This window comes from Pezoporus occidentalis, unplaced genomic scaffold (genome assembly GCF_034315485.1).
Source record: "Pezoporus occidentalis ecotype Australia unplaced genomic scaffold, CSIRO_AGI_Poc_V1 ctg98, whole genome shotgun sequence".
In the NCBI taxonomy this organism is placed as follows: Eukaryota; Metazoa; Chordata; class Aves; order Psittaciformes; family Psittacidae; genus Pezoporus; species Pezoporus occidentalis.
The window spans coordinates 655,130-681,307 of NW_026916347.1; the positions used below are offsets into that span (position 1 = coordinate 655,130).

General features: G+C 43.8%; 1 protein-coding gene and 1 long non-coding RNA gene across 14 annotated transcripts in view; one reads left to right on the top strand and one right to left on the bottom strand.

Annotated features, from left to right (window-relative positions):
* Positions 1–26,178, top strand: part of LOC134157633 (uncharacterized) — a 146,769-nt gene that overhangs the window by 116,752 nt on the left and 3,839 nt on the right. The window lies entirely within an intron of this gene.
* Positions 1–26,178, bottom strand: part of PAX2 (paired box 2) — a 99,504-nt gene that overhangs the window by 49,109 nt on the left and 24,217 nt on the right. For 11 of the 13 annotated variants that reach the window (XM_062606770.1, XM_062606769.1, XM_062606767.1 and 8 more), the window contains 2 exons: positions 4,444–4,529; positions 2,206–2,325 (listed from right to left, as the gene is read on the bottom strand). In XM_062606770.1, the coding sequence (XP_062462754.1) occupies positions 2,206–2,325; positions 4,444–4,529 (206 nt within the window). The remainder of the gene's footprint in view (positions 1–2,205; positions 2,326–4,443; positions 4,530–26,178) is intronic. The other 2 variants (XM_062606775.1, XM_062606771.1) reach the window with 1 other exon arrangement.

A 26,178-nucleotide genomic window follows, 5' to 3' on the forward strand; every position in this document is an offset into this window, starting at 1 on the left:
AGTGAGTGCAGGTCACTGGTTGTGCAAATGCCCCCATGGACCCTTCTAGCCTTAGGACCCAACCCTGCAAAGTGATAATGTCTTTCAGCATTTCTTAAGGCCAGTGTGAGCCCAGATAACTCAACCCTTGGCTAAGGGTGTTCAGCAGCTGGCAGGGGTTCCCATGCAAGGTTTCTCTGGGACAGGAGTGCGCTATCTCCTTGAAGGAGGTACCTGGGATGGCAAGAGGAAGCCTGTTCTCTAAGGTACTTGCAGCTTTGTCATGTAACTGCTGCCTAAAACTCTGGAGAACTAAAGACAAGCAACGTCTCCAGGATTGTCTGATACTGTTTTGATTCCGATACATGGGCTCTTGGCCAACAGCAGAGAGTTGCAGAGTATTGCTTGCCCTTCATAAATCAAATCTGGGATGAATTAAGGACAGACAACAGCAGAGAGTTGTTCCTACTGTCAGTATATTATTGTGAATTGTCACAGTCTTAGACAGCTGCTCTATTGTTTCTGTGTTTAATTGTACTGCTCCAGAAAAGCTCAGGTTCTGAGGCTGAAAGTGACTGTGTGGCTGCATCTAAAGTGGCATGATCTTTGCAGGTATTTGGAAAGAATGGTCACCAAAGCCAAATGAACTGCTTCATTTCAAAATGAGATATGGAGGCCCCATGTTGAGAGCTGGTGATCACCACTCTGGACTGTGTGAGAGGTGGGGTTCAATAAAACTCCAAATAACTGCCAAGAGATTTGCACAAACATTAAAGAAACTTGTCACTGAGTTTGAAATGTCACTATTTGCTGTATATGTAATGATGGGAAATGCTGGAGGGGTTTGTAATGTTTGCACTCTCTTATTCCTGACATTTTTTGACTTTGATGCATTGACTCAGCCCTTCCATTGCTACACTTTTCTCTTAGCTGGGCCCTACTGCCATCTAGCTGGGAAATGGATCTTCCTCTGGGGCCTGATCCAATTTCCAATGACATCAGCAAAAATCTTCCCATTTAACAGGAGCTAGATTGGGTCCTTGCCTCTAGTTTCACCTTGTATTAGGAAGAAAGGGGTCACGATCACTGCCTTTTTTTTTTTTCCTTAGAATTACTGTGCTTATTTGGATCAAAAACTTGCAGATGTAAAGCTCACCAGAACCAATGCTGAGAAAATCACTAGCAAACTCCCAAAATACAGCATCTCTCTCAGAAGAACTTTCTCTTCTCACCACATATCACACAAAGAACCCTCATGCTCTCTTGTACCACGCAGTCTGGGGCTTACAGCACACACAGCACACTGACCCACCAGTGCTGCTAAGAGGTTGTCCCCATGCAACAGGCAACAGTGGAAAACAACATACTGAAGGCAGGGCTGTACTGAACAAACTGGTCAGGCACTACTCTTAGAAAAGGTCACTACCCTGAATTTTTGAATGCATCAAATTAAAAGAACAAGATTTAAGGAAAAAAAGTTTACAAAGCCACCGTAAGAGCACCAAGATCTCACCCACCCATCCTGACTCAGTCTGTCTACACCTGAGGCTCCAACTTTTGATTCATTTCACTTTGCTCTGAGTCCTTCCCAGCAGGTAGGAAGGAAAGGGAGATGGCTTAATCCTAATTCCTTAGAGCCCTATTGAAATTCTTAGATAACAGCTTTAGGGCCACAGTACTCGGAAGACCTGTTCTGCTTTCAGACTGTTGCAAGCATGGCAGTACTGCTGTGGTAGTGCCATCCATTGAAAACTGTGCCCTTATAATCACCAGCTAATGTAGCTCATGGCACTTCACAGGGCAGGAACTTGTTTGCAAGGGGAATGGAAAATAATTCCTACATTGCTGGTGCTTCTCCAAGACAGCATTTTTTTTTTAAACGAGTGAGTCGGGGAAACCATGTTTACCCGCAGTTCAAAGTCCGGGCACCTGCTGGCACCTGGGGAGTTCAGTTCCAGCCATTTCCAGCAGTGAATGAACTTGGGATCAGCTCCAGCAATGGAGACGGCTCTCTGCCTGTTGAGCAGATGTCTGGAGATGCAGCCTGTCATGAAAGGGCCTCGGAAGAAGAGAATTCCAAGCCAGCAGGGCAGTGGTGGGGAACTGGTCTCTGTTGCTAAAACTGATCTAGCCCCTGCAGCAGCTGCAAACCTTGGCCTGAAATTGGAGCCTGTACATGGGGACAAAGAATATAAAAGGGAGGATGAACTTCTCCTCTCCCCCTACCTTCATCACGTTTCCTCTTCTCGCCATTCGACCGAGGAATCCCCAGGATCCCGTTAATGGAGTAAGAGCCCACTGGATCATTGGAGGCACTGGAGACGGGAGGGGATGCTGTGCTGGGCACTGGACAAAAGGAAAAGGGAAAAAGGGCCATGAGGAGAGCAGCACAGCACTCAGGGATCCCACAGCTGAAAGCTACACATGCCACCAGTCTCATAGGAAAGCCTGGGCACTAAGTAGACTTCCAGTCCCTCACACTGAAAGACTCATACTCGTTCTACTGCTAACATTACTGCATCCCAGCTTTGTCATTCCTATACCATAGCTCAACAGCCTTCCAGTACAGGGCCATTAATAACAAGCAAGTATATTCCATCAAGAAGCTAACTAAACCTTGTTGTTACATCCCAGTTCAGAGCAGGCTTCCCAGTGCGTGCCATAGTAACGGAGTGCAATGGTGCATAGCCCGCATTCTCCAGTGGCTTCCTAGTACATCCATATTTTGCCAGATCATTTCCTCTCAGCGTTTTTCCACCAGGAGTGCACATGTTCTGTCTTAGCCAGACCAGCCTCTCGCATGTCCATCCAAACACTCATTGAGAAATTACATTCTTAGCATAGGATTAGAAGCACTTCAGTATTGGCCCAATAAATTCAGTTCCCTACTGAACCAAATGGTGAGTTGGGGATACAGACTCCAACACAGATTAATAAAAATATAGTGTATCATTCTTGTACTAACGAACAGATTAATAAAAATCTAGTGTCTCCTTCCTGTACTAACCAATGTCAACAGGCAGACTCCTCCTGCCACTCAGGGCTGTCCAAGACTGCTCATGAGTTTCCAATATCTCAGAAATGACAAGTCATACAGGTTAGAAATGATCACTTCATGATAATCAGGGCTTTCGAGTACAGAACAAGTAGAGCTATGCATCCAGTAGGCATGCCCATTATGTCCCAGCATGTCCCAGTAATGGGGAGAATATCCCAAGTTTCTTGCAGGCCACTACCCATCATTCAACTCATAAAGCACTGTCCTGAAGAAATCAATGCCTCCAATTCAAGCCTTCCAGGATGGAGCAAAACCTGTCAACAGTATCCCGTGTAGACCCACACTTCCCAGTACATCCCAGAGCAATAAAACACTCCAGTAGCAGCACTTGCAATTACTATCCCAGCTCAGCCAATGCTTTCCCTAGACATCCACTACTTTTCCAAGAAGGAATAGTATCTGCCAGCTCCATCTGTTGTAGTTAGTGATTCCCAGTCCAATGAGCAAGTCCGGATTAAAAGAGCATCCAGAAATGCTCTTCCATACTGGCCCATAAATTCCACTGTGCTCCAGAACACAATTCATGTACAGAATTGTATCTGCCAGCTCTGTCCCATGTAGACCATCACTTTCCAGTCAATCTTTGTATTCTCCAGTAAATCTTTGTATAGCAGCTAATTCTTGGTAACCAACAGTATTTCAGAAAGTGTCTTAGGCCACTGTATATCACAGTATCCCAAAATATTGCATGTTTTTTCCTGCTCTGAATTATTACTGTATAAAGCTACAACAATATATGCACCATACAGCCCACAGAGTGAAAAGTACCTGATCGCACATCTAGCACAGTACCTTTAAACACAATATTTGGTCACTTTATTACAGCCTCCATCTTCTGCTCACCTTGAAAAACCCATTTCCCCCAGCAGAAAATGCATTTTCTCAGTGAAATACACCCATAGGATACCTGGCTGCAGAGCCAGAACAATGAAGAACTCAGTTATGAGGCATCAGGAATATCTTACCCATGTCTGTTTTTACTAGCTCTAAGAAATGGACCAGTTCCAGCAAAGAGAGAGAAAAGAAATTGGGAGAGAGGGGGGAAAAGAGAGTCAGAGTAAGGAGACAGCTGTTGAAGACTGATGCTTAAACAGGGTAGCAGTAAATGCTTCTCCCTAGGGAAGCTAAGGAAAGAGTGTGAACATGAAATGGATGTTAGGGCAGAGCAAACCCCTACCCTGGGCTGGTTTCTCTGCCACAGTTCCCTTCTCTGCAATGTAAGGAGGGAAATAAAGAACAGAAACCTCTGATGTCCATTGAGGTTCCTTCCCCCCCTACGCCCCCCACCCCTACCCCTCCTCGCTTTTGCTCTCCTTAGCATCCGCTTGTCAGAGTTTGTTCCCTCAACGAAGCATCATCCTCATTTCCATTTGTCCTGTCACCACCCCTCGTGCCAGTCTCCTTACCGATAGTATGTCCTGGTGCAGTCACACCTGTCCCACTCCCATCTGGTGTTGGGTGAAAAGGTTGCTGAACTTTGGTTCTGATGATCCTGAAAAAGAGCAGAACACGTTCAGAACTCTACTGCAACTTCTCCGTGTGCCTTTGCATACCCGCGATCCCAGCTGAGAACCTGAAGATCTGGCCTGAGGTCTGCATGCAGCAGAGTCACTTCATTTGCCTTCTCACAGTCCTGACTCTACTGCTTCAATGGTCCAGTACTCAGGAGATTGTCCTTGCTCTGCTCTGTCATCTTTCCCTGAAACCTGGGTATTCACTGCAAAACTGGTGCTCAGGTAACAAGCTAGGATGTCCTGTGTTTTAGCAACTGCATTATCATTTAGGACCTGATCTGCCAGCATGAACACAAGGCAGTCTTTGCAGATAATAGAGCCACTGCTGGATTTACAAGTGGTGTAGATTTAATTTTGTTGTGGACCTAAAAAATACCTTTCTGGCATAGAACTGAATGCTGAATGCTTTGAACTGGTGGAAGGCTTGCCCAAAGCCCTTGCCCTTCATAAATGAGAAGGTGGGAGCAGAAGGCATCCGTAGGAAGTGGTGATGGGATATAGTTAACCAGGAAAAAGAAGCTCCAGCAAAGAGGGCAAAAATTGGTCTTTATCAGGAGGTGAATGATCTCAGCATGGGAACTCAGGTAGATGTCTCAGTGAATCACACAAAGCTCAAGAATGAAAATAAACTGTAATTGTCAGTGCTTTATTTCTTGTTACATTAAATCTTTCACCTCTAGGTCACTGATTTAAACCCAGCTGAGGTCAGTGGTGAAAGAAAATCACTAGCACCTAGTACTTGACTGTCAAGGTCCCTGCCTGCTGGCAGGTGTGGGTATCTGTGACTCAGGAGCCTAGCCAAGGAACTTGGCAAATAAGCCATGACCTGCAAAGACCATTGAGACCAAATTCCTTTGAGATTAAAACGAGCCTTTCCAATTAGGGTGAACACTGCAGATGTTCTTCAGCATGAGTTTCTGGAACTCTCAGCCCTGCATTATATTAGCTTTAAACTCTCCCCCAAAATCTCTCCAGAAAGTGAAAACAAATTACTCCTTTCCACCAAAGAGAGAGCTTCCCTTAAAGATTCATTCTAAAGAATAAGTTGGCAAAACTTCAAAGAGCACATCTGTGGCTAGTGGCTAGATAGGCAGAGATGTTGAGAGGGCACAACTCCTGAGAGCGAAACCTTCTTGGGAGAAGAAAGGTATTTTAGAGCGTATCATATCAGTATGTTACAAAACTCTGGTACACACATAATGAAGCCTGGGCAGTTGTTGGAGTGGCAGAGAGGCTGCCTGGGACATAGCTGGAGACAGGGAATATCAAGGTTCTAGCTGGGGATGGAGGTCCAGGTCCTCACCCCATATAGGTCAGTGGTATGAGGGTCCCTAATCTAGAGCTGCTGAGGACCTATACAGAAGGTGTCTGAGAACCTCACAGGGCCAGATTCTGAGGTCATGCTGATTTGCACTAGCTGAGGAACTTACCTGAGAAGTCTGTGCTGGGGCAAATAATACAACTTTTTTCTTCTTTTCTGATTTTTTCTTTTCTTTTCTCTTTTCTCACATTCCCCCTAAAACCCCCTGAAGTGCCACTCTGGCTGTGTGAGTTTATTGATTTCCCCCAGCCCAGAGAAACAGAAAAAGGGGATGGGGTGCAGGCAAAGGGATGGAAATAGAAAGCTATAAATTATTTGTGACAGGAAAGCAATAGTGCCAGAGTGCTGAGCACAAGTCCCGTGTCACTATTAGATTCCTTTTAGCCTGATGACACTGTAAAAGAGGTTAAGTGTCTGATGGAATCGTACACCTTGGGGGCAGGGGCAGTCCAGGAGCAGAACAAGCCACAGAGAGCGGGTATATCAATTCTCCAGGCCAATAATATTCCCCTCATTGATCGCAACACAAAGTTCAAAAATCTCATTATAGCCAGGCAGACCTGGAACTTTTTAAAAATCAATAGAGTGATATAATGTATGTATACTTTGTATAAATGTATCCATCCATCCATCTGTCCATCTATCCAAAATTTGCCTGAGGGTGCCTAAGTTAACCTACACATTATACTGTGTTATGTTCTAGTGTAGTGTGGCACAATGAATGGATTAGGAGATCTCCCCTGCAGCCTTAGATGTCATATTATAAAATGTCCCATTAGCACTGAGGTGACATCAGACAGTTCCGTTCATACTGAGATATGACATCAGATTTGCCATTCGTACTGGTAGGTGGCATCAGGCAGCTCAGCTTCTACTGAGGGGAGCCATACATGAGCCTAATTATATTGGGATAGCTGATCAGGCTGTGCTGAATCATGCTGCACAAAAATGACAAGGTTTTGAAAAGCCATTTAGAGTAAACCCAGCCTGTGAAACAATGGTGGTATAGAAAGCATGTCCATAATGCTTCTGAAACCCAGGCAAGGGATGAAGCGGAAGGTTCAATTTCCTTCGCTGTTTAGTTTGTGGTCTCTCAGCTGAGAATGCCAGTTAGTGCCAGTTGTGACTGTGTTTGCTGAGATGTGTCCATTAGGAACTGGAATGAGACTCACCATCTCATTTCCCCAAGTAGCCGTCAGCTGGTAATGATTTTCGGTCACTACTGACCAGGGCCAGATTTCATCTAGTGACCCAGAGGTGAAAGGCTCTGCTCAGAAACGTTCCCCTCCTAAGAATTAATCTGGTTTTATGTCAAGAGGAAGTGTCTGGAAACAGTGAGCAAAGGGGAGCAGTTCTGGTTGTGCAACCTCCAGTGTCTTAGGTCAAATAATTCTTGGCATCAAATGCACAACAAATCTAATGAAGTCTCAGGTAGAAGGTATTTCCTATGACTAAAAGAAGAGGCAGGTCATGAAGAGGCTCTCTCCAGTGATTCTCCTTTGCCCTATAGTTGTGACTGAACTCTAGTGTTGTAAGGAAGTACAAAAAATTTCAGGACCCTAACACTCAGTATGGACTACAGCAGTGCATCCCTCTGGATCAATTCATTTAGGAGCAGCGATAAACAGCAGAATAGCTAGGCATCACTGCTGCTGCTTTAAGAGGCTTCTAGTGTGTCTGTCCTACAAGAGACCACCTAATGAAACAGCAGATGAAAGATGAACAGAGCTGACCTGGTCCTGTAGCAACAGACACAGCATAATAATGCTGTCTTTAAACTTGGGGATTTCTGAAAGCTTCTCACCCTCACTGGAGACTGAAATACACACTAACCCAGCTCTGCTGCCTCAAACCTTGGATTTCTGGATTACTGCTGTGCAAGAGAGAGCAAAGCCTTGCTCATCTCTTGCTGCCTTTGATGACTTCTTGCCTCCAGACACTTGAGAAAGACAAGCATTTCTGAAGAAAGCTTCCTCAGCCCTTCCCAAAAGCATTAGGCACACAGATCCTGGAACACCAGTCAGCAGTGCTGATTTCTTGAGGTAAATGCCAGTATTTCAAACCACTTTTTTTTTCTCCAAAAGAAATTGTCACTTAGTACTAAATTCATCCCTGCTCTAATTCCATCACAGTCAGTGACTCCAACAACCACATTTGTGTTTAATTAGGGGCACAAACTGGCACTTACTGCAAATTCACATTTTTCATTTCCAGGGGGAGGTTTTTGCACAGGTTGTCTACTTTGAGTTTCAGAGAATATACACAGATTTAATACAATATTTCTGAGGTTTCAGCAACAGGACATTTATAGATCTTCTATTGCAGTAAAGCAACTGAACTTCATTTCACAATCTGAATTTAATATGCAATATTATCTTAAGTAATGGCATATAATGTCATTACAGTACAGAGTATCATACTGTGAATTATAAATCCATTCCTGAAATACATGAGTTACCATAGTTGGCTTGTAGTAACTCTTTCTAGAGTTAATACTGCATACAGCTCCAGCTGAAACTGCCTGTTTCCAAATGCCTTCAACTTTCTTAAACGTTCAGCATTAGACCATGAATTTCAGATTTTTGATTTCTATTTCATCATTTTCAGCAGTTTTAATGCAATTCTTTTTGCTGATTCTGAATACAGATGGACAGACAAAAAACATCTCTCCTAGTATGACAGTTGTAACAAGCTCTAATTAAATTTGGTTAAGAATGTAGAGAAACACTAGAAGATAAATTAGCTAAGCCATAGTCCTTCCTGAGAAGCAGAACTTTCTTTCACTCTTTATAAATAAGCAACTAAAAAAATCACTTCTAAACCTATCCAAAAATTATTTGCTGAAAGAATAACAGATCATAGGAAATGCCCCTTGCTTCTCTGACATTTCTATCCAAACTCTCTTACAGCCTGACATATTCTGTGGTTTCTCCTTTCTTACTATTGCTGGCAGAGTCTTTAGACAATATCTCAAATTAAACAAAATGATGCTAGGGCTGATCAGAGGGAGATAAGGTAGGTCTGAACCATCTGGAGCCCAAATCTAGTGATTCTTTTAGTCCTGGAAGAACAGAGTAAAGTTGCACTAAGTGAAAGAGTGTTGAGTCCTGCTGCCACAGAGAGACCCTGCCAGGTTTCAGAAAGCCCTGATATCCTCACTTTGATCGTATTCGTCATGGGTTATTTTTTGGAGTGGAAGGATACACTCAGCAGAGCACCAAACTCCTTGTAATTGTTTTGACGTTATTCATATTTTAAATGCTCCATATTAGAAGCACATTACAAGACCCCAGGGTGTGCATTACTGGGCAATTAAAGTGGTTCTTGGAAGGCTAACATTGCGAAGCCTCAGCCTTTTCTCTGCAGTGTCCAAGGGAGGCTGTGATGGCCAAGGCACACACACCCTGCTGTGCTGCATGGCTTAATTGGCGCAGGGCTGCACTGCTGACCCACAGGCTGTGCCAGCGGCAGAGACAAGGCAGCCCGCAGGGGACTTTGTGCAGGGCTAAGTGAGACAGTGATGCCTCCCCTGTGTCAGATTGCTTCCTACAAAAGGGCTCATGACCACCCCAGTGATGCTAGTGCCAAAGCATGCCTGAGGAAAAAAGGGAGAGCATGGGATGCAAAGAGGCAGCTTTGGGCTCCTTGGTGACAGTCCCTATGGTGCCAATGATATCTCACCTGCAAATTGGTGCTGTGCAGGCAAAAAGAGCTCTGAACGAATAGGAGAGAGTCCTATGTTTCTGTGCATGGGTCAAGATGCAGCTGAATTCACAGTTGAGCAAGAGAGGAATAAAAAGTCTTCTCTGCATGAAGCAAGCTTCATAGCATGGTGAGGAAAAACAACCAAGGGATTTGGGGAGTGAAGGGAGGAAAATATAAGTCTGATAGTTAGAGCTTAATCCGACTCAGGGAAAGGGCTTCAGTTCCTTGCTCTGTCATGGACCTCTCAAGACTTTGGACAAATGGCATTTCTCTCTGTGCTCTGTTTCCTGCCTGAAGTGTGAAGATAGGAGCATTGCCATGCCACCTGGGGCACAATGAGGACAGCTGGAAGGAGGAGTGAAGGGCTCAGACTCTCTAATAACAGGGGCCAAGTAAGTGCTTCAGCGAGCTGTAGCACAGTATTGGCTTCATTCTCCTGCTTGAAGCAGAAGTGACATGTACCCTGCTGACAGTGGCTGTACGTGAGGGGAAGGTAGGCAAAGGCAACAGAGGCTGTATTTCAGCTGCACTGGCTTTGGTGGTTGCGTTTGAATTTGCAGATGCAGTTGGGAAGATCAGAGATGCAGTTGCCCCCCCAAAAGCTACAACATAATTTCCATTGGGGGGGGGGCAGTAGCTTCTCCTACTGCTCTCAAAACCTACCACAACACTTGCAACCCTCAGAACAACAGCTGACACTGGCAGGAGCAGCAGACTCAAATTCCTTGCTAGCTGGCCTGAGGCTCTGGTGCTCCCTGCCAACACAGCAGAATGCCTTCAAACTGCCATATTCAGGGGCCACGAGCAATACTCACACATCCAGACTCTCTCCTTCTATGAAAATTGCATTTCCTTCTCCCTACCTTTTGGAAAGGTAGAGAGGAGAAGGGTGATCTTCTGCTACATTAGTGTATAAGAACAACTACAACAGATTAATTAGATTGGTTAGGTAGATTGATAGTCCTAAAAGGTGCCTGAAGAGAGATCTGTTTTCATGAAGCTTTCAAATACATGAGAGGTCAAAATGGAGCTGCTTTTCATATCTCAAAACACAATCCTAGCACTCCCTGGGAAGATTTGACTCCTTATCTGCTGCTAATCTGTGTAGTTCCATCAACTTCACTGGAACTACACGGACATCATGCCTAAAGACATGGAGAAAAAAGTGTCACTTTGATCCAGGTCAGCCTGCTCACTCCAAACACAAGAGAAAGCCCAGTCCTGCCCTTTTCTCTCACTGCATTTCTTGGGTGCACTCTGAGGAGAGGCAGAATTCACAGCAGCAGATTTACTATCAGAAGGGCTTAGAGAGGAGCTACGATTTTTTGTTGTTGTTTTAAATCAGTGACCCATGATGACACCATATGGTTTTATTTCATTTAATTTGAGCAAAGCATTAACGTTCGGCTCCTAGCATATCTTTGCCCATTCTGGTTCTGATGTGCTACGCAGTACAAGTCCAGACGTAAGAAAGAGGGGTGGCAGGAAATAAAGGTGAAGATGTTTGCCTTCTGGGAGGGAGGAGATCTGCCAGGCAGGAGCTGGCCTGCTAACACATTTTTCTGGGCAGTAACAGACAACTTCATGCCACTGGTATTGATGGGGTTGGCAGTGGTCAGCCCCATGTGTATTGATTGTTTATTCTGAACTCCTGGTATTAGGTTTCATGAAGCATTTTCCCCATTCATTCGAGTGGATTTGTATTAAGGTGCAAACCCCACCTGGGAAACAGAAGGTGTGCTTGAATAGTTGCTGTGCTGTGCAACACTGGGGCTACAGAGCAATCAAGAGCCAGGCTGGCTGGCTTAAAGCTGGTTAAAGTATATCTACATGAGCTGCAGACAAGCAGTGACTGCAGCATAGAAATGTCCTCAGGCAGGTGTTTCTACTTTTATTACACTCAGTTCACATTTGGAAGGCTTTTTTTTTTGCAGTCAGGAAAGACAGAAATTCATTAAAACCCAAACATCTAGAAGATGTCATACGATCTACAAAATACTAGAAGCAAACTTGATCCTGGGTGTAGATGCTTGACATCCCAGGTTTAAGGTAAATCAAGGAAATCTTAAAGGACAAAAAGTGTTCTGCTGGTCTTGGAGGAACCACCATCATGAAGTCCAAATTCTGCTATTATAAGCAACCGTAAAACAGACATTCATCTCACAGCACCCACGAAAGTATCCAGCCCAGCAGCTACATTCTTGCCATTTCCCATCAACAAACTCATAATCTCTGCAACAAAAGACCAAAAAGCTTCAAAAATGACAAACCACATGAAGAAATCAGGAGAGAAGCATTGCTGGTGGCTGGGTCCCCTTCACTGGCAAGAGATTTCTGCACAAAATGCTCAGAAATTTTTGAGCTCTTAGGAATTAATCATTTCCTCAGAGTACACCTACACTGCCATGTGTGTTCCTACACTACAATGTGTACTTACATTTCCTCAGAGTACACCTACACAATGACTGCAGTTCAAAGTGACATCTTCTGTAACCTGCAGGCTGGACAGCTTGCTTCCTGCTAGCAGCACTGCCGCAGCATCATGGAGCTGGTGAAGGGTACAGCCCCATGAGCTGCCAGGACACCGGTGACTGCCATGCAGCATGGACAGGAGCTGTCACAACAGCAGTTGTGCCAGCAGGTGAGTAAGGAAGACCTACAGAAACACATGGGCTTGCCAGGGTTAAATATCTTAATCTGGAGTAAGGGAACTTTTAATTGAAAGCTTTGCTTTGAGCCCGTTTCCAGTTATTAAAATTCAGGAGTCTGTGCTGAATTCCTTGTGGACATTCATTTTGATTAACAGAAGACATGTGTGTACTAGGAAAGGAGTCTTGAACTAGGAGGAATTAGATAAATGTAGATAACATTCTCAACTCTCTTGCAAGTTATGCCATAGCTGGTATTTTGTGTAGAACCTCAGATCTTGAAGATAAGCAATTATTTCAGTTTTCATTTAATACAAAGGTATTTCTGGCTTTCATGGCTGCAAAGACCAGGTGGAAGTGGGACCTGGCTGCCTCCCAAGGGGCCAGAACTGGAGGCAAAGGAACGAAACCCAAATACATTCTTAGTTACAGCCTTGTGAGTTTTATGTCAATCTCTTCCTTTTGGAGGGTATTGACTCAAAACTTTTTAACTGCTGGCGTTGGCAGCATTGTGTATTAACTGTGTATTATCTCTATCCTGCACTGCAGTATACACTTATGTGTTTTGGGTAAGTAAATTTTTCCCTTTATGGGGGTGGTGCTGTGTGTGCCTCCTTTACCTTTGTCAGAACTGGTGAAATTTCATGGTGGACCCATACAAGTAGAACATGTTTTCCCAAAATCAAAAGAAAAACTCTGCTGCAAATGTGTCAATTTAGATCTAATCTTATTTTAAACTTGGGTTTTAGAGAAATTAACAAAATTGTGAGAATTCAAGCCTTAGCAGAATGGAAAGTATTTTTTCCCTTTAAAATTACTTGTTTAGGGTGAATGAGAGACTGTGATAAAAAATAAAAAATAGAATAATATATTTAGATTTTATTGAAACAGCAGGTTCCAACTACTCTGAAATGTACCTGTAGAATTTTATTAAAGTTCTGATTCAAAACACATTGAGAAGTTGAAAAATTTCCACAGAGAACCTGAATCTTTTCTGTTCTAGTCCTCACTGCTCTTCGTATTTATTTCTTGCTTTATCACGCTGCCCAAAGGAGTCAGACACAGGAGTGCACTTCAGGGTGTGGGTGCCCCATAGGCTCCCAGCATAAAGTTGGTGCCCATCTCTGCAGAAGACAATCTAGTTTTCATATTTATAGGACAAAACCATCTTTTATAATGAAAAGCCAAATCTGTAGCCAGTCTGCTTGGCTCATGTAAGTCACTATCATGTCTCATGCTTAGAGAATATGAGCTATATGTTTGCTTATGTATCTATAATGTGTTTGCAAATGCAATAGCATTTATCTCTTAGTATGTTTTAATTTATCACATAATGTACATACTTGTTTATCTCTGGCTATAGGTCTGCATTTATAATTGTGGCTATATGGAGTTAGACATGTGGGTCACATATTATATATTCAGACCCCATGAAGAATTAATAAATATTTATTCAACCATTACAGTTTTTAACAGAGTTTAATAGGCAAATAGGCTATTCAGATCTGTGGCTTGTGACCGTCACCAGCTAGTTATCTGGATGTTTTTGTACAGCACCAAGCAAAGTTATTACAAATAGTAAGTCATAACCACCTAGAACTCATCCATAACGAGGCTGTAATATCCCTGATGTAATATCTAACATATCTGAACACTGATACATAATTAATGTGGAACCTTGCTGTATTATGAGGCTCATCCTGTGTGTATATTTGCATAGTTGTATAAGTTTGTGAGTGCAGATCTGCTCTATTTCTAAATCTCGTATCTGGTACTGACCCGATTAGCTGCAGAGCTGTGGGTTTCTGTGGGCCTTCAGCAACCCGTAATATCTATCTTGTTCTGTCACTATCACAATGGCTGATTGAATACACTGGGCATTTGGATCCCCTTTTCCTGGCTTCTGTATAAATACTGTCCTTGTCCATAGGAGCTAGCAGTCTAAGGGTTTGCCTACGTACAGCTGCGCAAAATAACTAATGTGAATTAACTGAATGCATGAAATTAGAGTGGTCTAGTTAAACTACATTACACCTCTGACTCCCTTGTTTAGAATTAAGGCAGCTTTAATTTAGTTTAGCTTAATTCACTTTGGAAATGGAGTAAACTAAATTCAATTTAGGACACTCAAATTTTGAATGAGCATCCGAACAATGTTTTAATGCTTTTAACCAATGAACAGGCAAAGTTAATTCAGATTAATTTTCTCACTTGCCCATGGAAACAAGCCTGTTGCCTATTCCCTGTCAATGAAATTGTCTCAGCTGAGACTCCTTCAGCAACACCAAATTGACAACCAACTCCCAAGAGCAGCAGTTTAAATGATCCTCCCACACGCAAGTGTTTCCTCATCCCTACATCCCCATGCAGGCAACTTTTCTCCCTGTGAGTTTTAGTGATCTTTAAGACTGATTTGTCCAGAGCTTGACACTCTGAGCCAGGCGCTAGCTGGGGTAAGCAGAGAAGAGGTCCAGCAGTTTTTTAACACTATCTGAAAACCTGAGTTGTAAATAATTAATTGTGGAAGATTTTCAGTTTAGGCTTTTGCAGTGCAATACTGTATTTCAAATTCAAGATATTCTTTCTGAAAATCACAGTATTCTAGAGAATTTTAGTGATTTATCTAGTTCCATTATTTCAAAACATTGTCCCCTTAATTCAAATTAAGTGCTTGTTCGCCTAATGAATTGGAATACCTCCAGGTGTAAATTAGCATGTATTTCATTTTTTGATCTAACTTAGATTGGGCAAGATCAGATGCAATGAGGATTCATAGGTAGAGGAGTACAGGGGAACAAGGGCAGTGGTATTTACGAACATATGCTATCTTTACATTTTTTCTTGAATAAATTGTAGTTTAAGAAGACAGGAGGTAGCATAAAGTGGCCCAAAGAGTCTATCCTCCCATTTTTAAAGGGCATTTGCAAAATCAATAATGAAAAAAAACAATCATAGAAATAACACAGAACCATATTTTAAATGCAAAAATAGTAATCCTTTTTAACCATCATTGTGGAAATTTCTAAGTTTTCATCACCTTGTTTAATTGTAAAACCACACTGTGTATTTGGTCAAAAGACATATTAGGAAAGGACAGGGGGAAAATACTGTCAAACACTATTTTTATCACAATGCAAAAAAAGCCCTTGAAAAATTGCCTTTTAGAAAATCTCAGCTCAGAGAAAGCACCTGCCCTAAATCTTTGCTGAAAAGTCAACCAGCTAAACAAAAGCCCAAATAAATCAAAGAAAGCCCACTTAAACATCCCAAGCCATCAAGTAATATTTGACTAGATGGTTAGGCTATATTTTTGTGTGCTTGGTTTTATGGAGTTAGTGCTAATGAATAAATGTTGTTTGATGGCTACTACAGTCTCAGATCTTTGACTGGTAGAAAATCAGCATAGGTTCACTGGAACAGCTACCAGTATAATATAATAAGGAGTCAAACCTATACGTTAATATGCTTGTGCAGAATGCATTGGGGTGGGGGGGCGGCACCCATTTATGTGTGGCTAGCTAGAAAGATACAACTGTAAGTAAAATCTAGGTTTGTAGCAACACACCAGTTTGCATGACCTTTTCAGTGTGGATATACAGCTGTATGAGGCTATACTAATATATCAGTGTGCATGTATGTGCTTGTGCATTTGTAGGCAGGCATTTGTGCATATGTCTGGCTGCAGGTATGTTTCTACTTGTGTGTGTAATCTGGCTGTGGTGCTCTCCGAATAGCAATGAGTTCAGTAAAAGCGTGTATGTATTTGTATCAGTGTGTGTGTCTATCTGCATACGGATGGGCTTGTGGTGTCTGTGGGTGCGTTTATTCTTGTGTGGTTTGTGTGACCCTCCTGTGAGATAGATGCATTCTTGTGGTCTGATCTCAGTCACTGTGTGTGCTTTCATTCCCGGAAAAGGCAGAGTCCTTCACCGTGAAAAACACAAATTGAACATTGGGAGACCTGGATCCTGGTCAAGCCACCCTGATGGTGGGCTCTTTTAATCCACTCTGTGCCTCAGTTTTCCCTCTCATCTTTCTTTTACAAAGACTGTGGATGTAGATTGTCTGCCACTATATGGGCATATGTAATGCCATGTGTGGTGGGCTCTGTCTAGCTCAGTCAAAACCCTGGGTCCTGAGAAGATCTGCTGATTCTTTGCCCCTGCCTTACAGTAATACCTATCCCTGCATGCCTGCCTTCAAGTGTTATTGTTTGGGTGTCCATCTGTGCACACTGTGGCTGGCTATTTGTAGTTTTGTTGAAGAGTTTATCTCCTCCATGTACATACAGAGCAGGGGGAGGTGGAAAGGAAGGAGTTATTAAATGCCAAGCGGATATGCAATAAATCCCATTGATTTTACAAACTCCAACTTGTCTTCAATCTCTTTCTGTTCTTTATCCTGGGGGCATTGCAACAAAACCCTATTTTAAATACCTTTTCTTTCCCTTCCCCCTTCCCCCTCCTCTCACTCCCCAAAAAAGTGTCAATATTTTATTTGGATTTTTAACTTCGCTCCATAACAGTTGTTTGACCTCCTGACTCATGTGAGTCACATAAATTCTGGGACTTTATTCAGGAGCCATGTTCCTGCTATTGAATAAGCAATTTGGGAGGGTGAATTAATGACTTGTGCTGTTGCTGGAAAGTCCCTGAAGAAATATTAAAATTGCTTGCAGACTGAATCAATACTCACTGAACACCCAGCATGAGGACCTAGGCTTTTTAATGGCCACAAGCACTGGCACTCGGCAGAGGAAGGGGAATTCCTGTATACACAACGCACACAGGTACACACAACCACAGCGGTCTTTCCCAGCCTTGCTGGCTTTTTCAATAATGGCATGTTCTTGTGCACACAGTGTGGTATGTGCTGATGCCTCCTGTGCCAGGGAAAGGTCTTGGAGTCCAGTTTCCCTGTCTCCCTCCCAAGAAGATCATGCAGGATTTGCAGTAGCCAGCCATTTGGGCCTTGTGCTAAGTACTTGGGTTAGCATGCTCTGGCACAGTTTGCAAGCGCAAGGAAGGTCGACTATTTGTGCCGTTATGAGCAAGTTTTATGTGGCACTTCGCTTTTTTTTCTTTCAGAAGGGGAAAGACACTAGTGCTGTGTCTTTTGGGTGTGTTGCTGTGGTCTGGGAAGAGGATTGGACTGTTTTGCAAAGGCATGTTGTGAGATGGCTCTGTGGCTTTGGGTGCTGAACTGCGTTTGCATCCATCCATAGCATGGATGTGTTATGTTTCTGATATTCAGCAGGTTTCACTTTCTTACGCTGGTTTGTGTTATGGTGAGTCATGCATCCCTGTGGTTAAAAGTGACTGCATGATGCTTTTGGTCACTGAGCAAAGGTGTCTCTTCACTGAACCAGCCTATTTCAAAAGCTATGGGTGCAGTCCTGCATGGTCCTGAGTGCCCTGGGTGCTCACCAGCCTCACTAAGACATGAGTGTGCTCAGTGTTCTCCTCGCCGATGCTTTTACTCTTTGTCACTCACTAGGCTGACAACAGCCAGATTTTGCCCACACCTCAAGTTTTGCTCAAAGACCTGGCAAGGGTGGGTTTTGGTGACAGTGTTTTCAAATCTCCTTTGAGAATGCAGGCCCGTGTTTTGCCACTGTGGTTGTGAATGGCTGGTTTATATTTGCTTGTTGGGTGGCTGTTATTATGTATTAACACCAGGGTGGGTGTGCTTTGTATGACCACATGTCTGTCTCATTGATTCCATCAGCATTATTTTGTAATCATGTGTCTTTGTGATTGAGTTAGTGTGCATTTCAGGGCTCCTGTGTATTGAATAATTATGTCAGGCATTGGGTTGTTTGACTGGGTAATGGCCTCTTTTCAGTCTTGTAAGTGAATGTGTCCTTCTCCTGTTTCCCTGTCTAGGCTGGGGCAGGATCATTTACACTGGGTGATTCCTTAAGATGCTCACATGCACTAAAAGAATATCCCTTTGGCTCCCGAGCTCTCCCTGCCAGCGGGATGTGCTGAGGATGCACTGCTCATGTGTGTGTGTGACACACAGGGTGGCACATCTGGCTGGTTCTCAGCCACATGCCTCAAATGACCACTTTCTTGTGTGTCAGCATATAGCTAAGGCTATGTGAACATGTTTACATGTGTGTGCACATTCTGATGCACTCAGGGGGTTTGATAAGACTTTTCAGTTATGTTTTTGGATAAGTCTCCATATGCTGGGTTTCTCCACAAATATGTCCAAGAGTAGATTATACTGTGCAGTTTCAGATAGATCTGACTGTGTGTGTGAAGGGATCTGTAAATGACAACATATGTCTACAGTGAAGTGCACACTTGCCTTTGCAAGGGTCTTCTGTGTGACTTTCTATATTGATGCATAGAAGGGCAGCTGTGTCAGTTAGCAGATGCCTCTGATCTGTGTTTGACTGTCTGGCAGTGTTCCCATGTCTGAACTGACCTGGGTCTCTTATATATGTAAGAAAGAATAGGTCTCTGTGTCAGCAGCATTTACCGGTAAATATATGTGCTAAGAAATTTTAAATGTACAATGAATCTCTTGGTTTGTGCAATGGCTTCTGACTTGTGTGGATATTGTATGCTAATACCCTAAGACAGTGTAGCACATTTGGTCCCTTGGAAATGAACAAGATAGTTCAGTTATTTTTCAGCTGATGATTATGTGTCATTGCCGCATGGATTTATTTGCTCTGAGCAGGCAATGTGTCTGGCATTGGGCCTGTTCTGTGCTTCCTCAGCCATCAGCAGCAGACACATCCAGACAAAATCTACAAAAAAGGCTGTGAAAGATCCAGGAAACTTCCAGAACAAGCTCTCATCTGTACCCTCTCACCAAAATATCCCATCAGGGAAAGATCCATGACCTCTCTCAGCCAGGACATCTATATAGCTGTGATTTAGCAAGCCAGTAAGTTCAGCTTGTATTTCTCATTGAGGTTGCTAACAGGTCACTCCTTACTCCTCCTTCTATTAGCTCAAGCCTTGTTACTTCCCCTACCCCCTTGCTTGTGCTCTCCCACTCTTTCCCCCCCATCCTCCTTGGTATTCCTGCCTGCATTTTGACCTTGAACAGATGACACCATCCTTTGGCCACCCACTGCTTTACCAGCTCCCACACTGGGGCAGCAGAATCAGGGTAATACGGGGAGGAAAAAATGAGGGAATGAGGAAGGAAGAGAGGTGGGGAGAGAGGGAGAGAGACCTGTTTGAGAATAATTGGAGGCTGTTAAACAGAGGAGCCCAGCATATCACTCTAGTAATGGAAATAAATTCCATTGTATTTGCATTTTAATTTTCCACATAAACAAAGGCCTGGAGTGTGCTGGCTTCGCCAGAATCACCGGCCAGAATTTAATTAGAAATGAAAAGTTTATAGGGTCCTCTTTAATGCGATTAATGCACAGTTAACATTTATCACATACATATGCTGGAATCGCCTTTTTTAAGCAACCACCGGCCATGAAATGAATTTCTTTTCAACTTTTTTAGCATGCGTGAGGAAGGCTGTCTCTGGTGAGGCGGTCCAGTGAGCACACTCCTGACAGCTTGGTAAACTGCAGCCCACAGAGGCTTAGTAGCCCCCATCCTCACTGAAGAAAGTTCAAGGTGGCTTAGAGGGAAGCATGGTCTAGTGGTTAAAGCCTGAGGTTGGGAGTCAGGGGATCTGGGTTGTATTCCCAACTCTGCCAAATGCTCACTGCATGACTGACTTGCTCTCAGCATCTGTTTCTCTGGGTGTTAAAAAATAAAAGAGAAATCAGCTGGAAGAAGATATCTGAGCCCCAGACCCCTCTGTGTCTCAGGCTCTCCAGAAACTTGCCCAGCCCTGTTGTATGGGATCTGGATTGGATCCTGCACTTTACTAACCTGTCAGCTCATCTCCCCATGCCCAAACATCCCTATGCTGGCTGTGGGGACAGGGAAGCACCCGCAGTGCTTGCCTGATGCGAGAGGCTGGGCCTCCCGGAGAGATGTCTTTGTACTGCCCCAGACAGCACTGCTCCCTGCGCATGGGTTTGTGTGGACCTCACACTACTTGTGTGAAGTGCGCATCTTCCTGCTGAGAAGCATGACACAGGAGTGGAACAAACTGCTTGTGCAGCGTGGGAGCCCTGTCATGAAGGGACCTCTATTCACTGCTGAGGCAGTTCCATGTTTCTTAAGGGGATCCTCTAATGCTGGTTTGGTCCAAAAAACTACTAAATGTGGTTTGTAAGATACTGGGGCTGTCAAGCCTGAACCTCAGATCCTAACATAAACCTAATCAGGAGCAGCTACCACCTTCCTTGTGGTAGGGGTAATTATATCTCCCTTACCCTGCGGGGCCCTAAGAGGTCACCCCATGAGTGTTTACAGAAAGCTTTGGGCTTGTCTGCACGGGGATTCTAGGAAAAGCAAGTCTAAATCTAGACAAATTATCAATATCCTTCCCTTGCAATGCCGAGATAAAAGGCCAAAGGTGAACACTCGTCTGTGAGCCCATACCTCTGACAGAGCCAGGAGGCCATCAGGCTTGTCACTTCCCTGCCTCCTCCTGGCCCCCAGAGGTGGAGGGGACAGTATCACCACCAGTGTCCCCATTGTCCCTTGCTTCTGCCCCTGCCCCTGCTTTGGCTGTGTGACAGATGGGGCTACAGCCCCCCTGCTCCCACGCTTCCTTTCTGCGCTTGCAGACAAGAAGAGCAAATAAACCAGGCCCATGAACACAGAGTGTTAGCATGTTAGGGACACAGCAGGGGAAAGAGGAACATGAAACCTCTATTGATCCCTTGAGGAATGATGTCCCTTCCTTATCTTATCAGATTCTCTTCACTCTTCAATTATAGTCTGTTGAAATTGGCCTCTTAACCCAAACAAGATAACCTGGGTAATGAGGAGAAGAGTATGAAGGGAGGGGAGGGAAGAGGAAGGGAGGGCAGAGTCCAGTGCATTAAACTATGGCTGTCATTAGAAATGCCTCCTTTAGCATAACCCCTCTGCCCCCACTATCCCTGGGTGTCAGATGAACTAGGACACATCCAGTCCCTGACAAATATATCATGCCATATACACCCCCCATTCCCTCAGATGCGCTAGGTACCCCCACAGGCACATGTTCCAGCATTTGTACATGATGTCTGTGTGTGTGTGTGTGTATACATATCTGTACCCATCCTGCCACACACCTCCTGTGTTCACACACCTCAGCAGATGCCACCCTGCTGTACGCACACTCACACACATTTATATGACTAACGCTGCCCATCTCACCAGCTACATTCTCCTCAGCACATTGATGGTATGCCTGCCATAGCACCTTATCCCCAGGTCTAACCAAAAGAACTGCTGACAAAAAGAGAGGAGCACTGCTAGCCCCCCCCCCCAATCATCTGATCACAGCCACAGTTCATCAGTACATTCATGTGACTGCCTTGCCATCAGGAAGCAGTCACGCAGAATCCTGTGCAGAGCCCCACAAAAATAGACAGGCTTCCAAGACATGTATTGTCGTGCCTTTGCTCACCTCTATGACTCCCTGCATGTAACTGTGGAGTTACGATGTTGTTTCCATGGATAAGACTTTTCTTAGTTGCTACACAGACCAATAATACCTACTTGCTATAAGTCTATACTCTCAGCTGGACATGTTGCCCTAGTGATATGCCCATGCTCCTCCTCATACACATGTCATGGGGTATAGGGCATGTCTCGCCCAAATATCTATTACAGAGAAGATTGTCTGGTGGAACGATAGAGACTCAGAGGCCTATCTGCACAAATGCACCCAGGTTTCCATGCCCAAATTACCTCACTGTGCCCAGAGTGATTCCAAAGCACATGCAAGTGGTGCAGAAGGCGCTTTCGTTTTGGAAGGTGGTGCTCTGAGCTGCACAAGGGCTTCACTTACAGGGCTGACATCCTCCTCTCACACTCTTCTAAAGACTGGATTTCCCAGGATCACTTTATACACTGCCTTTCACTGTGCCACGGGCATTTCCTTGTATACACATCCACCTGAAATGGGCCACATTCCCTTCCATTCCATGTCTTCTTGTCCCACTAGCCCCACCAGTTTTGCCTGATGGGCACCAAGACCCATGAGGGGGTCACCCATAGGCATATATTTTTCTTTAAATACTTGGAGGTCACAGAAATTCATGTCATCTGCAAAAGGGGTTAGAATTATGGCAGTCATCTCTACAAATTCATACATATGCTCTCATGTGCATACACCATCACCGTGAAGTTCCTCCTTGCTTTCCAGCTTGTGCACCTCACAAGAATCGGCACACAGCCAGATATACTTCCTGCGTCCCCATCCTGGCTGCCTTCATATGCGCAGACCCTTGACACAGGCACAGGCAGAGCCCAAAGTTGTTAAAGCCACTTAAGGGAGTTGGATGTCAGTACTGGATGACTCTGCATCTTATTTGGCACAGTGGCCAAGGCTGCCTCATGTAAAAATACAGCTGTCTGGTTTCGACAGTATCCAAGTAAAATCTGCTTTAGCCTTTCACTCCATCCTTATCCTTTCCTCCCCCAACTCCACCCAGCTCTCCTCCTGCTCTCTCCTCCTTCAGTATCGCAAATACCGCCTCTTTAAAACTCTGCATTTGCTGTTTGTTCCGTAGAGAGAGCGAATTTGTGACATTGTGCAGTTTCCACTCTGCTCATTTGGCCCATTTGTACATCACACGTCCCAGAAATATGCTTCCCCCATGCCCTTAGTATGCAAACATCATGTCCTTCTCTTCAGAAATCATATCCCTTCCTTTCCTCTTCTACATCTCCTCCCTTCCATATTGATTTTATTAATAAGTGTGTATATATTTTTTGTGTATGTATGATTTATGTATTCATGTACATTTTTTCAAGCTCAAAAATCTACATTTAAACAACCAACAAAGGGACTAAATTTAAGAAAATATTAAAGTAGGCACTATTACATAGCTACATTGTTCTGTGGTCTTACTTTTTTAAGGCAGATGACCAAAAATTGTTCTTAAAAGAAGTTTTAGAGAAATATGAGTATGTTGAAAGGCAATAGACCCTTGAAGAGGTGCCCAAATGTTAGTTCCCAAAGACTTCCACAATTTTTAAGTGAAAGCTTGAAAATGGGCGGTGGGGCAATGAGGTTGCCCTCATATTTCAGCTCAGCTTGAAGAAAACGAGGACTAGGTTGAGGAATTGAAGGGCTAGAAAAAGTCCATGACCAAAGAGGGACTGGGTTGTTACAGGAACCCTCCAAACTACCCTGAAACTAGAGGTGGTGCAGGGCGTCCTGTCTGACAGGTATGTGAGGGTTTCGTTTGTGATTTTGTCTTCTCGTCAGAGTCTCTGTTTTTCCTTTTATAAACTAATGAACAGACATTAATCTGTCTTGCAAAACATGGATGCCACCCTCTCAACTGAACTACAGTGATGGGCATTTTGAGCAGAGCTGATAGCAATTCCTGATGTAATTTGCCTCCCAGCCAGAGATGGATGTTTAACCCTGTGCCTTGGACCCTGCAGAGATGGAAGGGTGCTTATCTTGGAAGGAGGAGGAACTGTTCAAAATGGAGCCAAAAGAATAAAAACTAAATTTGCCTCAGGCAGGAACAATTAATAGAGGCAAAGTCAAGCATTTCTCTGTATGTATGCATGTGTGCGTGTGTTGGGGGAGTTGCTAGAAGCCTGGGGATCAGTACGCTGTGCAGATTTTAGAAAAGCTACAGGAACTGCAGAGCTAAGGGATGACAGCAGCAAGAAATGTCCTGTTTTTCATACAGGCAGAGACAAGCCACCAGAATCTCCCTTCCTGATTTAACAGTGAGGTTTGGGTAAATGTTTCATACATAGCATGCTCTGGGAAGCCTATCTGTGAACTCACAGTCTGTTAATTCAGGCTTTTGGCACATCACTCTGCCTCCTCTCTGTCAAAACTAGTACACACATAAATCCCAAGCCAGACAAAGGAATATCCTTCCCCAACCACATCAAACTCCCACATATGCTTCCTTTAGCCTACCAGCATTTTGTGTCACTGTCTACATACCTACCCAGAGACACACTCCCTGCCATATACTGATCCACTCATGTGTAGTCTCCAACCATCAGGCACAGTTCCCCAAAGGCGCCTATCTGCATTGTGTTCACAGTCCTCCTATAAATGTCCTATTAAAAAATGCAGTATAACTCTGCTTTTACCTTCCCCATACACTCCTCTGAACACATCAACTTTTCAGATTTGGTTACTATATATATAAATGTACCTTCTATGCTCCTCCTACTCTATCACTTCCTCTCAATGTGTATATGGACAGACATATTCTGTCCATATGTCTCAAACACTTCATGTGCACATCCTGTCATTCTTCACACCTCTACCACAGCTATTCCTCTCCTGTGGCTCCAGATTGAACTATTGTGTTGTCCATTTCCCAGTGACAAGGGGTCTAGTTACAGGGTTATTGATTGGTTTTCATGCAGACAGATGGATCTGCCTTTGGTCTCCCCACCAAAATCCACCTCTATATGGGCTGATTGTCACTGCTTCAGGGATAGGATTTCACCAGGAGACCACCCTCCATGCAAACATCCTTCACCCAGGCCACGGATGGTAATAAATGGAGTCAGGCTGAGCCATAATAAAAGCAATTGAGTGGGTTACCTGTGCAGACATGAGATTTATACCTCCTCATATTTGATGTGATTGTTTTATTGAGTTCTCAGTGCAGTTAGGATGCCGTTTATTTATTTATTTATATGCCTACTTATCGGGGAAGAGGGGGGAGGCCGTTGCAGTCTGGCTCGTGTTCAGCCTCTGTCTTGTCAGGTACGAGCCCAAAGAAAAGGGCTCTCCAGTTTTGCTCTGCCTTTTACCTAGACTTGGGCTTGGTGGGTGAGCCCTGGCCAGATGTCTCATTTCCTACAACAAAGATGTTTGTTTCAGGATCCCTGAAACCTTGAGGACTGTCTGAATTATGAGCCCGGTAGAAGCTAAGGCAATGGTGTAAAGAAAGATGTGTGTATATAGAGATTTCCTAAAAGATCCTCTTGAAAGGAATTCCTATTTATGCCATGCCTGTTTTGGACAATGGGCTGCGATCTATGCACAGAGCTTCTTTATGCTATTGCAATAGAAATAGTAAGCACTGGCATTGCTTCTGACTCTGTCATCACATGTGAGCGTTGAGAAATATTAGCAGGTGCAAATTGATTGGAAATGAATATTTGTAAGTGCACTCTGAGGAGTTTGGAAACGGAGTGATTAGATTTGTGATTTTCAGCTGGGTAGATAGCCATATAAGTGCTACAAAATCAGCTCTCAGTTACTGGCACTAGAGAAAATTGGAGGCTAGTGCTGAATATCCTACTGTCTAGTATTTCATCACAAGCCTAACGGTATTTGTTGTGGGTTTTTCAGCTCCTCTAGTCAAGTGATAGCGTGAGAATTTCAGTTCTCATTTAATAAAGTATGTTCCAGTGCTCGGGGGGGCTTGAAAAGGGGCCTGTCAGCTCCCTGGAGACTCAAAGGGCTGTAGTTAAGGTGTTTTTAAAATTGTTTAATGGGAGTCAGATATCCAAATCCCTTTTAAAATTTAGGGTAGAAAACAGAAAACAAATAAAAACAAACCCACACTGTATTACAACTACTAGTGATTTTTATGCCAATTGCATGATTTAGGCACTGCCTTGGCATTTTTAAACAGTTGGGAATGGTAAATACGGCCATGCATGTATGGGGTCGAATAGATTAATTGGGATTACAGTGGAAAAATCCTCATTCCTCTTAGCTCTCTGTTTAAAGAATATTTTTTTTTGGAGAAAAAATCAAACCTCTCTGATGCTTTCATGAGTAGTATTCATCATCTGAGCCATTTACACACAGATGGGATTTCCTAAAGCCCTAGTTAGCTGTGCAGATGTCAGGCTAGTGACAAACACTTTTGGAAGTCTCTACCTTTGCATTTATAGAGACCCTCCCTAAAAGTGG